Source organism: Pelophylax lessonae, assembly GCF_965119305.1.
Source record: "Pelophylax lessonae genome assembly, chromosome: 13".
Taxonomy (NCBI): Eukaryota; Metazoa; Chordata; class Amphibia; order Anura; family Ranidae; genus Pelophylax; species Pelophylax lessonae.
This window is the reverse complement of record NC_138780.1, coordinates 5,497,280-5,514,347: the sequence shown is the minus strand read 5'-3', so window position 1 is coordinate 5,514,347 and position 17,068 is coordinate 5,497,280. Positions and strand designations below refer to the sequence as shown.

Below are 17,068 nucleotides of genomic sequence, written 5' to 3'. Positions count from 1 at the left end.
AAAGCGCCATTAGTAAGGCGGACAAAGGTACGGTTCCAGGTCTCCCCGCTTACGGAACAGAATGCTCCTAAAGATGGGAACTACTTCTCTTGCGTTTGATCACCCCCTGTGGGAGCTCAGTCCCCAGTCAGGGTTCCAGGGACCTTTTTCCACTGCTAAATGGACTAAAGGCTTTTCTCACCTTTATAAAGGTATGACTACCCCATGGGTATTCAGGGGTACTATTTAAGATACATGTGAAATGTTTATTGTTACTTTCTGAACAACTTCAGTAAAATAACATTTATTGTTAGCAGCTTGGCCCGGTCTAAAGTTATCTGGGGACAATCTTCAAGGGGGGCAATGCATGTATGGCGTATCACAAAGAGCAGGGCTTGAGGTCAAGACGAGAGACGATTCAGTACCAATGTCTAACGTGCAGTGGAGCTATTCGAAGGAGGTCATGTGAGTGCAGTACTAGTGTCGGGTGCTTAAGCAGCCAGCCAGTCAGGAAGCGGTGACCTGGCAAAGGTGATAGAAGTTCTGGTAGTGAAGGAACATTTGTGCTTAGTCCCCTTCCCTAGCAAAGGGAACGATAATACCGGGGTACTGGTATGTAAGAACGTGAGTTTTCCTGGCCATTCATCCAGAACACTTTGAGACAGATTCGGGTCAAACCTGCAGCATGGTGCTGCCTAAAAAACACAATAAAATGCAATGCTGCTGGCAGGTGTGAGAGCCAGGCTGCAGATTCCTTTCTGAAAAATTAAAGACGCAATAAAACAAATGCTGATGAAAAGTGTGAATTTCCCCTTCAGTCTAACGCTGAGCTTTTCTCTTGCAGGACTCCATGTTCTCGTTGGCCCTGAAATGCCTTATAAGTTTATCCTCCATTATTCTGCTGGGACTAATCATCGCGTATCACGCCAGGGAGGTGCAGGTAGGTGACCCTGAGGCAGATCCCTCTTTACTGTGCGTGAGCCGAAGAGTTGACGGAACAAAGCTGACCCATAATTCTCTGCTTCCTGCTATACCCATCCCATAATCCTCTGCTACCCCTGCTATACCCATCCCATAATCCTCTGACACCCCCGCTATACCCAACCCATAATCCTCTGCTACCCCCCACTATACCCAACCCATAATCCTCTGCTACCCCCGCTATACCCATCCCATAATCCTCTGACACCCCCGCTATACCCATCCCATAATCCTCTGACACCCCCGCTATACCCAACCCATAATCCTCTGCTACCCCAGCTATACCCATCCCATAATCCTCTGCTACCCCCGCTATACCCATCCCATAATCCTCTGACACCCCCGCTATACCCATCCCATAATCCTCTGACACCCCGCTATACCCAACCCATAATCCTCTGCTACCCCAGCTATACCCATCCCATAATCCTCTGCTACCCCCGCTATACCCATCCCATAATCCTCTGACACCCCCGCTATACCCATCCCATAATCCTCTGCTACCCCTGCTACCCCTGCTATACCCATCCCATAATCCTCTGCTACTCCTGCTATACCCATCCCATAATCCTCTGCCACCCCTGCTATACCCATCCCATAATCATCTGCTACCCCCGCTATACTCAACCCATAATCCTCTGCTACCCCTGCTATACCCATCCCATAATCCTCTGACACCCCCGCTATACCCAACCCATAATCCTCTGCTACCCCAGCTATACCCATCCCATAATCCTCTGCTACCCCCGCTATACCCATCCCATAATCCTCTGACACCCCCGCTATACCCATCCCATAATCCTCTGCTACCCCTGCTATACCCATCCCATAATCCTCTGCTACCCCTGCTATACCCATCCCATAATCCTCTGCCACCCCTGCTATACCCATCCCATAATCATCTGCTACCCCCGCTATACTCAACTCATACTCCTCTGCTACCCCAGGTATACCCATCCCATAATCCTCTGCTCCTCGTTATACCCATCCCATAATCCTCTGCTACCCACTATACCCATCCCATAATCCTCTGCCACCCCTGCTATACCCATCCCATAATCCTCTGCTACCCCCGCTATACTCAACCCATAATACTCTGCTCCCCACTTTACCTAACCCATAATCCTCTGCTACCCGCTATACCCATCCCGTAATCCTCTGCTACCCCCGTAATACTCAACCCATAATCCTCTGCTCCCTGCTATACCCATCCCATAATCCTCTGCTACCCCCCACTATACCCAACCCATAATCCTCTGCTACCCGCTATACCCATCCCATAATCCTCTGCTACCCCCCCCCTATACCCATTCCATAATCCTCTGCTACCCCCGCTATACCCATCCCATAATCCTCTGCTACCCACTATACCCATCCCATAATCCTCTGCTACCCCTGCTATACCCAGTCCATAATCCCCTGCTACCCAATATACCCATCCCATAATCCTCTGCTCCACAATATACCCATCCCATCAATCTCTGCTCCCCCTGCTATACCCATCCCATAATCCTCTGCTACCCACTATACCCATCCCATCATCCTCTGCTCCCCAAAATACCCATCCCATAATCCTATGCTACCCACTATACCTATCCCATAATCCTCTGCTCCCCCTGATATACCCATCCTATAATCCTCTGCTCCCCAATATACCCATCCCATAAACCTTTGCTTCCCAATATACTCATCCCATTATCCTCTGCTCCCCCTGCTATACCCATCCCATAATCCTCTGCTCCCCCTGCTATACCCATCCTATAATCCTCTGCTACCCACTATACCCATCCCATAATCCTCTGCTACCCACTATACCCATCCCATAATCCTCTGCTCCCCCTACTATACCCATCCCATAATCCTCTGCTACCCACTATACCCATCCCCTTATCCTCTGCTCCCCCTGCTATACCTATCCCATAATGCTCTGCTCCCCGCTATATCATCCCATAATCCTTAGCTATCCACTATACCATTGCATCTCATTATCCTCTGCTCCACAATATTCCCATCCCATAATCCTCTGCTCCCTGATATTCCCATCTCATAATTCTGCACTCCCCACTGGACTTATCCCATAATCCTCAGCTCTTTACTTTATACACATTTCCCATAATCCTTTGCTCCTGGTTCACTGTTAGGTCCCTCTCATACATCGTCTGGTCTTTCCCCACCATCAGAATGTGTTCCAGCTGTCACTAAACCTCACGGACGCCATCGCTCCATCAGCACGTCACACTATTGTGTAGCGTGGCTCCCCGGGGTCCCATCCTCTGACCCCTTTTGAAGTATTTTAGACAGAATTCTTTGCCCCGCCGCCTCCTCCGGTCAGAACCTTTGTGTCGCCGCGCTCTATTCTCTGCATTGGGGCAGGTGTTGGTCATGTGACTGAGGAGCGTACGGCTCCGGCGTGTGAATAATCGCGCACAGCTGTGTACCGTGTTATATATAGCCGTACATTGTTTGTCAATGTCTGACTGTCTGCCAAGCTGCCAATTCACTCCCACCCACCGCGTGTCTTCCTAAACTCACCCTCCCGCACCCGTCATGGCGGCACACCGCCCGCCGTTCGGAGTAGGAAAGGGGGAGCCAAGAGACACGTTGTCACCGCATTGCCTTGTTTCAGAGGAAGTCATCAAAACTAAGAAAGATCCCGGTCCTCCACCATAATGGCGAGGCCCAGACGTCTGCAGAAATGTGATTGCTCCACTCTAAAGTGGACCTGTCAGCAGAAATACACTATATTGTCAAAAGTATTGGGACGCCTGCCTTTACACACACATGAACTTTAATGGCATCCCAGTCTTAGTCCGTAGGGTTCAATATTGAGTTGGCCCAACCTTTGCAGATATAACAGCTTCAACTCTTCTGGGAAGGCTGTCCACAAGGTTTAGGAGTGTCTATGGGAATGTTTGACCATTCTTCTAGAAGCGCATTTGTGAGGTCAGGCAGTGATGTTGGACGAGAAGGCCTGGGTCACTGTCTCTGCTCTAATTTTTCCCAAAGGTGTTCTATCGGGGTGAGGTCAGCGCATTGATTATTGGTGTAGACCCATCAGCGATGCCCGCCAGTAATACCCACCAGGAATGCCAATCAGTGCCCATTAGTATTGCCTGTCAGTGCCTCCTCATCAATACCATCTATCAGTGCCGCCCATCATTGCCCATCAGTTACCATAAATGCTGCCCATCAGTGCCCATCATTGCCACCTATCAGTGCCCATCAGTGCCACCTGTCAATGCCCATCAGTGCTCCATATCAGTGACCATCAGTGGTGCATATTAGTGCCTCCTCATCAGTGCCCATCAGTGCCACCTTTTTAGCACCCATCAGTGCCACCTATCAGTGCCCATCTGTGCTTCCTATCAGTGTCCTTCAGTGCTGCATGTTAATGCCTCCTCATCAGTGCCCATCAGTGCCACCTCATCAGCGTCGCCTCATTAGTGCCCATCCGTGCAGCCTCTTCAGTGCCCATCAGTGCAGCCTCATCAGTGCCGATCAGTGCAGCCTCTTCTGTCCCCATCAGTGCAGCCTCTTCGGTGCCCATCAGTGCAGCCTCTTCGGTGCCCATCAGTGCAGCCTCTTCAGTGCCCGTCAGCGCAGCCTCATCAGTGCCCATCAGTGTAGCCTCTTCAGTGCCCGTCAGTGCAGCCTTTTGAGTGCCTGTCAGCGCAGCCTCATCAGTGCCCGTCAGTGCAGCCTCTTCGGTGCCCATCAGTGCAGCCTTTTCAGTGCCTGTCAGCGCAGCATCATCAGTGCCCGTCAGCGCAGCCTCATCAGTGCCCATCAGTGTAGCCTCTTCAGTGCCCGTCAGTGCAGCCTTTTGAGTGCCCGTCAGTGCAGCCTCTTCAGTGCCTGTCAGTGCAGCCTCTTCAGTGCTGGTCAGTGCAGCCTCTTCAGTGCTGGTCAGTGCAGCCTCTTCAGTGGTCATCAGTGAAGGAGAAAACTTACTTATTTACAAAATAATTTAACAGAAACAAAGAAAAACGTTTTTTCTCTCAATTTTCAGTCTTTATTAATTTATAGCGCAAAAAATAAAAAAACCCTGTGGTGATCAAATGCCACCAAAAGAAAGCTCTATTCGTGGGGGAAATAAAGATACAAATGTCATATGGGTACAGTGTCACATGACTGCGCAATTGTCATTTACATCAAAGGGGTTATCACAGGAAAGGGCCCGGTATTGAAGCGGTTAAGCCCTGAGGAACGTGTCCAATAGACACCTTGCAGCGCGGTGAAGTGCAAAATCCCTCTCAGGTGTGTGCGGGTAATGGCATGTCACCTCCTGATCGCTTCCTGATCGCCAGCTCAGCGCAGGCCAGACGAAGCGTTGCACCGCGGACCGCGAGTCAGCAGCGTCAGCCATGTGAAAGGTGCCGTAAAATGAGCAACTCAAAATCAAAGGTCCTTGGAGAACGTGCTGGAAGACTTGGCAGGTCAGTAAAGAACCGCCAGGCGGTGAGTTTCGCTCCGTGTCACGTCTTCTAACCGCTCTCTTCAAGGTGAAGCGGAAGCGAAGCGCGGTCGTTTTGAGTCTTATAAATAGAAATTTAGTTGGAAATGCCGCTTTGTGCCAAGAACGTCAAGTAGGGGAGACTCTGCGAATGGAAATGCACTGGAAGGGTACAGGACATCTGGCAGGAGCCGGTGGTACATTGAGACCTGGCAAACGCTAACCGCCGTAAATTATTACGCCCATAATGAGCTCCCGGGGTAGGCGGCGAAGGAGGGGAGGATTGTGGGTAAGCCATGAGGGTCTCCGGTGTATCCTAAGCTGGGAAGGTATTCGTGTGGCCTCCTTCTATAAACAGATCGTGAAGTCCGGAGTCCGCGCCATGTCATGATGTTGGATACGGGGCCCGCATGATTCGTGGATGATCACACTGTGTCCAAAAATACATGGCGTCCGGGGACCAGACCAGTGTACATTGGTAGAGGCTTAAAGGGGAACACCGCTGGACTGTCTATTACTAAAGAGTCTGACTGGTTATCATTGCTGAAACTTTACAGGGACAGAGACACAAACTACTGGAGAAAATCTCCCCATTGTGGGAGGGGCAGAGACACAAACTACTGCAGGGAAATCTCATCATTGTGGGAGGGGCAGATACACAAACTACTGCAGGAAATCTTACCATTGTGGGAAGGGCAGAGGCACAAACTACTGGAGGAAATCTCACCATTGTGGGAGGGGCAGAGACACAAACTACTGCAGGAAATCTCACCAGTGTGGGAGGGGCAGAGACACAAACTACTGCAGGGAAATCTCACCATTGTGGGAGGGGCAGAGACACAAACTACTGCAGGAAATCTCACCATTGTGGGTGAGGCAGAGACACAAACTACTCATGGAAATCTCACCATTGTAGGAAGGGCATAGACACAAACTACTAAAGGGAAATCTCACCATTGTGGGAGGGGCAGAGACACAAACTACTGCAGGAAATCTCACCATTGTGGGAGGGGCAGAGACACAAACTACTGCAGGAAATCTCACCATTGTGGGAAGGGCAGAGGCACAAACTACCGTGGGGAAATCTCACCATTGTGGGAGGGGCAGAGACACAAACTACTAGAGGAAATCTCCACATTGTGGGAAGGGCAGAGACACAAATTACCTTGGGGAAATCTCACCATTGTGGGAGGGGCAGAGACACAAACTACTGGAGGAAATCTCCCCATTGTTGGAGGGGCAGAGACACAAACTACTAGAGGAAATCTCCACATTGTGGGAAGGGCAGAGACACAAATTACCTTGGGGAAATCTCACCATTGTGGGAGGGGCAGAGACACAAACTACTGGAGGAAATCTCCCCATTGTTGGAGGGGCAGAGACACAAACTACTGAAGGGATATCCATTGTGGGAGGGACAGAGACACAAACTACTGCATGGAAATCTCCCCATTGTGGGAGGAGCAAAGACACAAACCACTGCAGAGAAATCTCACTATTGTGGGAGGAGCAGAGACACAAACTACTGGGGGAAATCTCACTATTGTGGGAGGAGCAGAGACATGAACTACTGAAGGGAAATCCTTCCATTGTGGGAGAGGCAGAGACACAAACTACTGTAGGTATAAGTAACCATTGTGGGTGATAGGGGGCGAGAATGCACAATCCTACATTTCTTTATTCCCCTTTAATATCGGGGCCATACAATGTAATGGAGGCCTGGCGCTGCCTCGGTATCCTAGGAGTTTTCTTATTCTTGTTTTTTTTTATTATTTTTTTTTATTTTTTACAAAACAGAACAGGCATGTTCAGTGGCACGCCGCGCACGCCCACCCTCCCGCACAACACCGCTGTTCTGTATAAAAGGCTTTTCTATCAAACGCCTTCTGTCTAATTCTAGTATGAGATTGTTCTGAACGCTCTGCCAGGACAAAGATGCCCTGCAGAGATCGGATTCCTCGTACTGTACGGCTAGAAATGGAGGTGGGGGGGGCAGGATTTCCCGATCCGCCGCTGTGTCCTGTATAATGCAGCGTAGGTGTAATCAGGGAAAGGAAAATTACCTACTTTATCAATTGTTCCCGGCATTCTCCTTTTCAATAAGACTCTGAGGCACTTCGGCGGAAGGCCTGTGAATTCTGGAGCCCTGCGATGATGCGCACAGCCGGGAAGGGGGCTGGGGCTGATTCACACCAGAGCTGCGGTTTGCATCGTACCCAGATTATCATTTAATGAACTGAAAGAAATTTAATGTCCAGAAATGTTTCAGGGCAATGACTTTTTACTGTTTAACAAAATAAAGAATATGGTCAGCAGGCCCTTCCTCTACCCCAATTGGTAGAAGATACTTGGTGGACGATGCATGAGCCCCTATATATGATATAGCCATCATTAGCCTATATGGGACAATGCTTCACAGATGCCACCTTAAAGATCTAAATATCCATTTCTAAATCATAATCAAGTAGATCTTCTTATAAAAGATTCATATTTCCCCCCTTTTTTTTTTTTTACTTTCGTTACTAACTCTGGAGTTGAAAGTCAACTCAAAGAGCTCAGTCTTGATACTCAACAACGAAGACTGTTGAAGGTCATCCTACTGCAGTCCTGAATTGAGCCCTAGAAATAATTTTCACGTTTCAGGGAACCACTGCTAGGATTAGACGATGGGGGATCATTTGGAAAAATTGCCCTTACTGCCCTTGGCGGCCAGTGGGAATAATGCCCCCTTACGTGCTGGTTAGAATGCCATCCTTACTGCAGCTATAAAACTCTTTGGTGTCTCGCTACTGGCTTTGCCAAGCAGTGATGGACCTGGATCTAAGAAGACACCATCAGATAGAAGGTCAGTCAGCCACAGCTCAAGGAACCCCTAGCATCCTCTTGAAGAATCCTAGGGTTCCACAGAACTCTGGTTTATAGCTCATTAGGGTTGGAGACCGCGCTGAACTGACTGGATCAGTCACTGGTCATGGGTGGGTAATAAAGTGGGCGAGTAGGAAGAATTCCCTTTCCAATGATCTGCGCCCAGCTTGAAAGAAGGTGATTGTGAGCCCTTTTGCAGCCTGGGCTGCTGCCTCTGAGTACCTCTACCTACTTTTCACAGAACCCTGGTTGGTAGCTCGTTAGGGTTGGAGACCACGCTGGACTGACTGGATTAGTCACTGGTTTTGGGTGGGTGATAAAGTGGCCAGTAGGAAGAATTCCCTTCCAATGATTTGTGCCCAACTTGAAAGAAGGTGATGGTAAGCTATTTTGAGGCCTGGGCTGCTGCCTTTGGGTACCTCTTTCTACTTTTTACAGAACCCTGGGTGGTAGCTCGTTAGGGTTGGAGACCACTCTGGACTCACTGGATCAGTCACTGGTCGTGGGTGGGTAATAAAGTGGGGAGTATAAAGGATTTCCTTACAATGATTTGCGCCCCACTTGAAAGAAGGTGAAGATGAGTCCTTTTGGGGCCTGGGCTGCTGCCTCTGGGTATCTCTACCTACTTTTCACAGAACCCTGGTTGGCAATGGCCGTCTTAGAGGGTCTCCAACCAAGTTCCTGGACTCATGCTAGATCTGTATAGATTGAAGGTCTAGTTTCTTCCAAAAAGTATTTTTTATTGCTCTGATTTGTATGTCCTATATATATAATTGTTGCTGATTTTCACACACTAGAGATTGTCACAATTTTCAAAGCATAATTTGCATATTTGTTTTCTAATTTCAGACATAGGATGGGATTTTGTTGATATGGTAAACTAGTAATTGGTTCTTTGGAACCCTTAACAATCGTTCTGTTATGGAGACTATGAATGAATCCCCCTTTCCCTCCTATAGGTCCATCCATAAGAAAGGTCTAGAGGTCAGTATGTAAATGAACAACTAGGTGATTCTATTATATATAGCTGGTATGGCGCATGGGCCAATTACTCCCTGACAGGGAGATCAGCTGAGGTCAGTGTGAGTGGCCATGAGAAGGATGGATCCTCCACGTTGGAGCATGCAACAAAGAATTTGGACTAGTAAGGGGTCCAGGAGACCCCATGATTAGTTCACCAGCCAGTGGCCCACAGATATTAATCTGCCATGAGAGGTGAATAGCTTATCAATTTGCCTATAAATACTTTTAATATGAAGTTTGCTTATTGTGATAATTAAGAAAGCTTTGAGTAGACTAGCATTATAAGGAACAATCTGCCTAAGGGATTCTTTTTTGGGTCCTTAATGGGGTCTGCATGTGGTCCATTGAAGATAATTATTAGGCTTTTTATTTATAAGATGTAACTGATTCAATATAGTAACTGAAACAGATATTTTCATGTTGCCATGATCCAGTCATGTTTATTCTTACAGCTAGTAAAATGGGTGATATGGGATCTTTGTGGTTTTTGGTACAGGACAGGAATGATAAAGTACAGTGAAGGAATTTATTTCTTCAGATCTCTACATGAAAGAGGGACAGCTGTGAAGAAAGGAAAACAAGGGGGTTCAGGTAGAGCTGGGACAAGGTCCTTTAGGCCTTGTCCCAGCTCTGTCCCAGATCCAAGGCCAGAGTGTACCCCCTCCGTGAGCTGTGCAATACTTCAGGAGCATAGTTTGCAGGCACCTTTCCAGTTCTGTTGAAGCATTCAAGGCGACCACCTCTTCTACCTACTTACCCCTTGACCTGGCTCTAGGTTCAGGTCCAGAAGAGGTACAGCTTGCTGCTTTGTTTTGCATGGGACGAGGAAGCAGCCCTGTCAGTGTGGTAGGAAGGGGAGACTTCTATACTCCTCAATATAATGCTGACAAAGCAGCAGTTATTCTCTAGCCTAATACATGGTGATTATCATTTCCAGCTGGAGAGACCAGCTTTTACACATTCATTCCTTCCAAGGAAATCTCTTTACAGATTCTGGCAAGTGTAAAGGATAGTGTCAGGCAGCCACTGAACTTTGAATGCGATTAAGGAAATGCTTGAACTGTCAGTTAACCCACTCAATGCACCTTTAATCTAAGTTTTTATATTATCTATTGAAGGCAGGCTCAGCAGGCTTTTTGGTGGGCCTGTAGGTTCTCCACCGACCAGCCTTCCTGTCTGTGGATTACAGGCCACCGATCTGGATTCAGGGAGGCCTTGGCAAGCATGATGCCATTATGGCAATCATAAAAATATGCCAACCCTTTTAACCGAAGAACTGTACAAAAAGCAAGGGACATAAACAAAAAGGACTGCACCGTCCTTCTGGAGAGAACAGCAGATGAAGGCATTGTTAAAGGGAGTACAGTGGTGGTCTGTGAGAGGTAATACATACTTGGAAGTGTTACATTACTGAGCGTACATGTACTGTACTTAACATGTCAAAAATACATCTGATGACATGTCCCCCTTAAGCTTTGAAATGCCCTAGAGAATGAGGTAGCATTGGCACCACTGAAATGTGATATTATAGTCACAGCTTTGTCACCTGACCTGGGGCCCTGAGGGCAATAGGGGCCCTTAGGTGTTTCTTGTCCAGCCTTTGGGCCCCATTGGGCAGTACTGGGAGTGGAACCATTAATGTGTAAAAGGCTAATAATGGCAGTGATCCCTACCAGTCCATGTAATATATCCCTAGTATCTACCTGTCTCCTGTAGATTGTCCCCAGTCTCCAGACACACCTGTTGCATGTCCCCAGTCTCCAGACACCCCTGTATTATGTCCCTAGTCTCCAGACACACCTGTATCATGTCCCTAGTCTCCAGACACACCTGTAGCATGTCCTCAGTCTCCGGATACACCTGCAGCATGTCTCCAGTCTACAGATACACCTATAGCATGTCCTCCCTCTCCAGACACACCTGTAGCATCTCTCCAGACACACCTTTAGCGTGTCCCCAGTCTCCAGACACACCTGTAGCATGTCCTTCGTCTCCAGATATAACTGTAGCATGTCTCCAAAGTCCAGACACACCTGTAGCATGTCCCCCGTCTCCAGACAAACCTGTATCATGTCCGTCTCCAGTTTCCAGACACACCTGTAGCATGTCCCTAATCTCCAGACACACCTGTATCTTGTCCCCAGTCTCCAGACACACCTTTAGCATGTCCCCAGTTTTCAGACACACCTGTAGAATGTCCCTAGTCTCCAGACACACCTAAAGCAATTTCCCAGTCTCCAGACACACCTGTAGTATGTCCTCAGTCTCCAGACACACCTGTAACATGTCCTCAGCCTCCAGACCCACCGGTAGCATGTCCCCAGTATCATATTTTCAGTCTCCAGGCACACCTGTAGCATGTCCCCAGTCTCCAGACACACCTGTAGCATGTCCCCAGTCTCCAGACACACCTGTATCATATTTTCAGTATCCAGGCACACCTGTAGCATGTCCTCAGTCTCCAGACACACCTGTAGCATGTCCCCAGTCTCCAGATACACCTGCAGCATGTCTCCAGACACACCTATAGCATGTCCCTAGTCTCCAAACACACCTGTATAATGTCTCAATTCATGCCTGTAGCATGTCCCCAGTCTCAAGACACACCTGTAGCATTTCCCCAGTCTCCAGACACACCTGTAGCATTTCCTCAGTCTCCAGACACACCGGTAGCATGTCCCCCGTCTCCCGATACACCTGTTGCATGTCCTCATTCTTCGGACACACCTGTGGCATGTGCCCAGTCTTCAGATATACCTGTAGCATCTCCCTAGTCTATGGACACACCTGTAGCTTTTCCCAGTCTCCAGACACACCTATAGCATGTCCCCATTCTCCAGACACACCTATAGCATGTCCCCATTCTCCAGACACACCTATAGCATGTCCCCATTCTCCAGACACACCTGTAGCATGTCCCCATTCTCCAGACACACCTATAGCATGTCCCCATTCTCCAGACACCCCTGTAGCATATCCTCAGTCTCAAACCTTCTCTTGCATTACATATACAAAACATTATGTGTGGCCCCTTGGGGATTCCAAGGGCTGCAGTTGACTCCCCCAAGTAAATAGGACCCCACTGATGTGAGTGGCCCTCTGCTGTCTGGATGAATTCCTCTGGACCGCAATTGGTGGAGTTTATGAGATGATATTTTCTGATTTTACTCTGTAACCTTTCTAATGTGTAATTTTGTATCTTCTAAAGCAAATATCACTCATATTAAAAAGTCATCCTCCAGCCAACATCCGTCCAGCTCGTCCATCCCTCTCACCTTCCCCCTCCTTCCAAAAATAGAAATTTGTACAATTTTGAGCTCTCGGAGGCGGAGAGGACGGCATAGCCTCCCATCCAAGGGCTTTTTTGTTTTTTTTCCGCCACGTTCGCCCAGGTCCCTTTTATTCGCTCCGATCTATTAGTGATAATAAATGAGATGGATATTTTTATTTGCTTTTAGATAATTCTGATACGTTTTATTTGATGTGTTTTCGCCGCTGTAAATGCTGACTTAGCGAGCAGAAAAGAGCCGTAAATCATTTCGGGGGGGATGTGAGGCTGGAAGCGAGTCATTTCTTAAATGGATTGTTCGGTGCTCAGGAAAGCAATGTCGCCTGCGGTGCCTTCCAGCTGAACACAGAGACCAAATCTGATCTTGGTTTTTTTTGTGTTTTTTTGCAATCTGCCAGGAGATGCGAGGACCCCATTTGCCCTTAAAGCTGAACTCTAGTTATTTTATTAAAACAGGCGCTGTAAGTACCTGAATCTCACCTGGTATCAGCCTCATGTAATCCCCTGTTCAGCAAAGCTCAGACTAGGACAGGGGCTGACTTCAAACTTTTGCCCCAGGGAGCAAGTACAAACCCGAGGCCCGTGGTGCAGCGATTCGGCCCCCCTCCCATTCTTCCTCTTCCCAGCCTCCTCCTGACACCGATTCCAGGCTGAAACTCCGCTCCAGGTACTCTCTACTCAATCCAGTTTCCAACCTGACCAGCAGGGGGCAGTTGGGGGGAGCTGGGACAGCTCAGTCGGGGCTGGAGGAGAGTCTCCAGTGGGGCATGGAACGGGCCTCTGCTCAGACACAGTTTACATTATTCGTGCTTTGGGGGGGGGGGGGGCTGCACTCTGTCCTTGTCTTCAACCCCCAATCAGTAGGTCAGCAGCAGGGATTTTTTACTTCTCTTCACCAGAAAACTTTAGGCATGTCTGGCAGAAGTGGTGCAGCCTTTTTGCGGGGCATCAAAGCAACCCAGGGGGCAGTTGCCCCCCTGCTCCCTGGCCCAGTCCTCCCCTGGACTAGGGGAGGGAGAAGCAGCACAAGGAGCCAATCGGTTCATGTATTGACAACAAGGATGTTGAGAGAGCAGAGTGACAGGTGAGTTCATCGCTGTGCTGCTTCTTCTTCCACTGTCCAGTCACAGACTGGGGGAGGGACAGGACCTGTAAGTGTTATTGAATTGCAGCAGAAAAAAAAAAAATCAGGCCTCCTTCCCTGCCAGAAAGGGCTGTGCTATGTGACAGAGCTGTATACATTTCAGGACCGGATGGTGGGAGCCTCTTTTAACCACTTGTCTACTGGGCACTTTCACCCCCTTCCTGCCCAGGCCAATTTTCAGCGCTGTTGCACCTTGAATGACAATTGCGCGGTCATGCAACACTGTACCCATATGACATTTTTATCATTTTTTCACACACAAATAGAACTTTTTTTTGGGGGGGGGGGGAGGTATGTAATCATTGCTGAGTTTTTTAATTTTTGCTAAAAAAAACAAACAAAAGACAAAAATAAGAAAATAAACGTTTCTGATATGAAATTTTGCAAACAAGTAATTTTTTCCTTCATTGATGTGCACTAATGAGGCTGCACTGATAGGCACTGATAGGCTGCACTGATGAGGGGGCACTGATGGGCACTGATAGGCTGCACTGATGAGGTGGCGCTGATACCCAGAGAAGGGCAACCAAAATGATAAGAGGCATGGAGGAGCTCAGCTATGAGGAGAGATTAGAAGAACTGAATTTATTCTCTCTTGAGAAGAGGAGATTAAGGGGGATATGATCACCATGTATAAATACATTAGGGGGGATATGATCTCCATGTATAAATACATAAGGGGGGATATGATCTCCATGTATAAATACATAAGGGGGGATATGATCACCATGTATAAATACATAAGGGGGGATATGATCACCATGTATAAATACATAAGGGGGGATATGATCTCCATGTATAAATACATAAGGGGGGATATGATCTCCATGTATAAATACATAAGGGAGGATATGATCTCCATTTATAAATACATTAGGGGGGATATGATCTCCATGTATAAATACATAAGTGAGGATATGATCTCCATTTATAAATACATAAGGGGGGATATGATCACCATGTATAAATACATAAGGGGGGATATGATCTCCATGTATAAATACATAAGGGGGGATATGATCTCCATGTAAAAATACATAAGGGGGGGATATGATCACCATGTATAAATACATAAGGGGGGGGGGTGTGATCTCCAAGAATGAATACATAAGGGGAGATATCATCAACATGTATAAATACATAAGGGGGGGATATGATCACCATGTATAAATACATAAGGGGGGGGGGGGTGATCTCCAAGAATGAATACATAAGGGGGGATATGATCACCATGTATAAATACATAAGGGGGGGGGTATGATCTCCATGTATAAATACATAAGGGAGGATATGATCTCCATGTATAAATACATAAGGGGGGATATGATCTCCATGTATAAATACATAAGGGGGGATATGATCTCCATGTATAAATACATAAGGGGGGATATGATCTCCATGTAAAAATACATAAGGGGGGGATATGATCACCATGTATAAATACATAAGGGGGGATATGATCTCCATGTATAAATACATAAGGGGGGATATGATCTCCATGTATAAATACATAAGGGGGGATATGATCTCCATGTAAAAATACATAAGGGGGGGATATGATCACCATGTATAAATACATAAGGGGGGGGGGGTGTGATCTCCAAGAATGAATACATAAGGGGAGATATCATCAACATGTATAAATACATAAGGGGGGGATATGATCACCATGTATAAATACATAAGGGGGGGGGGGTGATCTCCAAGAATGAATACATAAGGGGGGATATGATCACCATGTATAAATACATAAGGGGGGGGGGTATGATCTCCATGTATAAATACATAAGGGAGGATATGATCTCCATGTATAAATACATAAGGGGGGATATGATCTCCATGTATAAATACATAAGGGGGGATATGATCTCCATGTATAAATACATAAGGGGGGATATGATCTCCATGTATAAATACATAAGGGGGGATATGATCTCCATGTATAAATACATAAGGGGGGATATGATCTCCATGAATAAATACATAAGGGGGGATATGATCACCATGTATAAATACATAAGGGGGGATATGATCTCCATGTATAAATACATAAGGGGGGATATGATCTCCATGAATAAATACATAAGGGGGGATATGATCTCCATGAATAAATACATAAGGGGGGATATGATCTCCATGAATAAATACATAAGGGGGGATATGATCTCCATGTATTAATGCATAAGGGGTCCATATAGTGAACTTGGTGCAGAGTTATTCACTTATAGGTCAACACACAGGACAAGGGGCACTCTTTACGTCTAGAGGAAAAGAGATTTTGTTTCCAAATATGGAAAGGTTTCTTTACAGTAAGAGCAATGAAAATGTGGAATAGACTCCCTCCAGAGGTGGTTCAGGCCCGCTCAGTAGATTGCTTTAGAAACAGGCCTGGATTCTTCCTGGGTGTACATAATATAACTGGGTACTAATATTTATAGGTAAAGTTGATCCAGGGAATATCCGATTGCCTCTCGGGGGATAAGGAAGGAATTTCTTCCCCTGCTGGAGTAAATTGGATCATGCTTTGCTGGGATTTTTCTCCTTCCTCTGGATCACCTGTGGGTATAGGATTGTGTATATATGGGATTGTATGATTGTGATTTCTTTACTGTTTTTTGTTTTTTATTGGTTGAGCCGGATGGACTTGTGTCTTTTTTTCCAACTTAACTATGTAACTATGATAGGTACTGATAGGCTGCACTGATGGGCACTGATGAGGCTGCACTGATGGACACTGATGGGCACTGATAGGCTGCACTGATGGACACTGATAGGCAGCACTGATGGGCACTGTTGGGGTGACACTGATCATCAGCACACTGATGATTAGAGCCCTGATTATTAGTTTAGATGTCCCTTTCACATCAGCAGGTTACCGACTCTCTCCTCTCCTCACCCTGTGACAGCATGAGGAATGGAGGGCACAGCAATAACAGAGTGCACCACCCATACACCGCAGCAGGCACAGGGTGGGGGCAATCATTAAAGGACGTCATATGATACCCTCCCAGATCTGGGAAACCACGCTGTAGCCGTCGTTCTGCTATAGCATGGTCGGCGAATGGTTAATGGGCACAGCGGGTGTATAGACCCAGGAACTCAGCACAGGGATGTGGGAACCCCTCATAATGGGCACAGCGGGTGTACAGACCCAGGAACTCAGCACAGGGATGGTGGGAACCCCTCATAATGGGCACAGCGGGTGTACAGACCCAGGAACTCAGCACAGGGATGGTGGGAACTCTTCATAATGGGCACATTGGGTGTACAGACCCAGGAGCTCAGCACAGGGATGGTGGGAACTCCTCATAATGGGCACATCGGGTGTACAGAC

The 17,068-nt window shown here is 47.3% G+C and overlaps 1 protein-coding gene across 1 annotated transcript in view; it reads left to right on the top strand.

The window, feature by feature from the left end:
* Nucleotides 1–17,068, top strand: part of KCNN3 (potassium calcium-activated channel subfamily N member 3) — a 128,551-nt gene that overhangs the window by 52,242 nt on the left and 59,241 nt on the right. Inside the window, exon 2 of the mRNA XM_082275169.1 lies at nucleotides 824–919. Coding sequence (XP_082131295.1) covers nucleotides 824–919 — 96 coding nt within the window. The remainder of the gene's footprint in view (nucleotides 1–823; nucleotides 920–17,068) is intronic.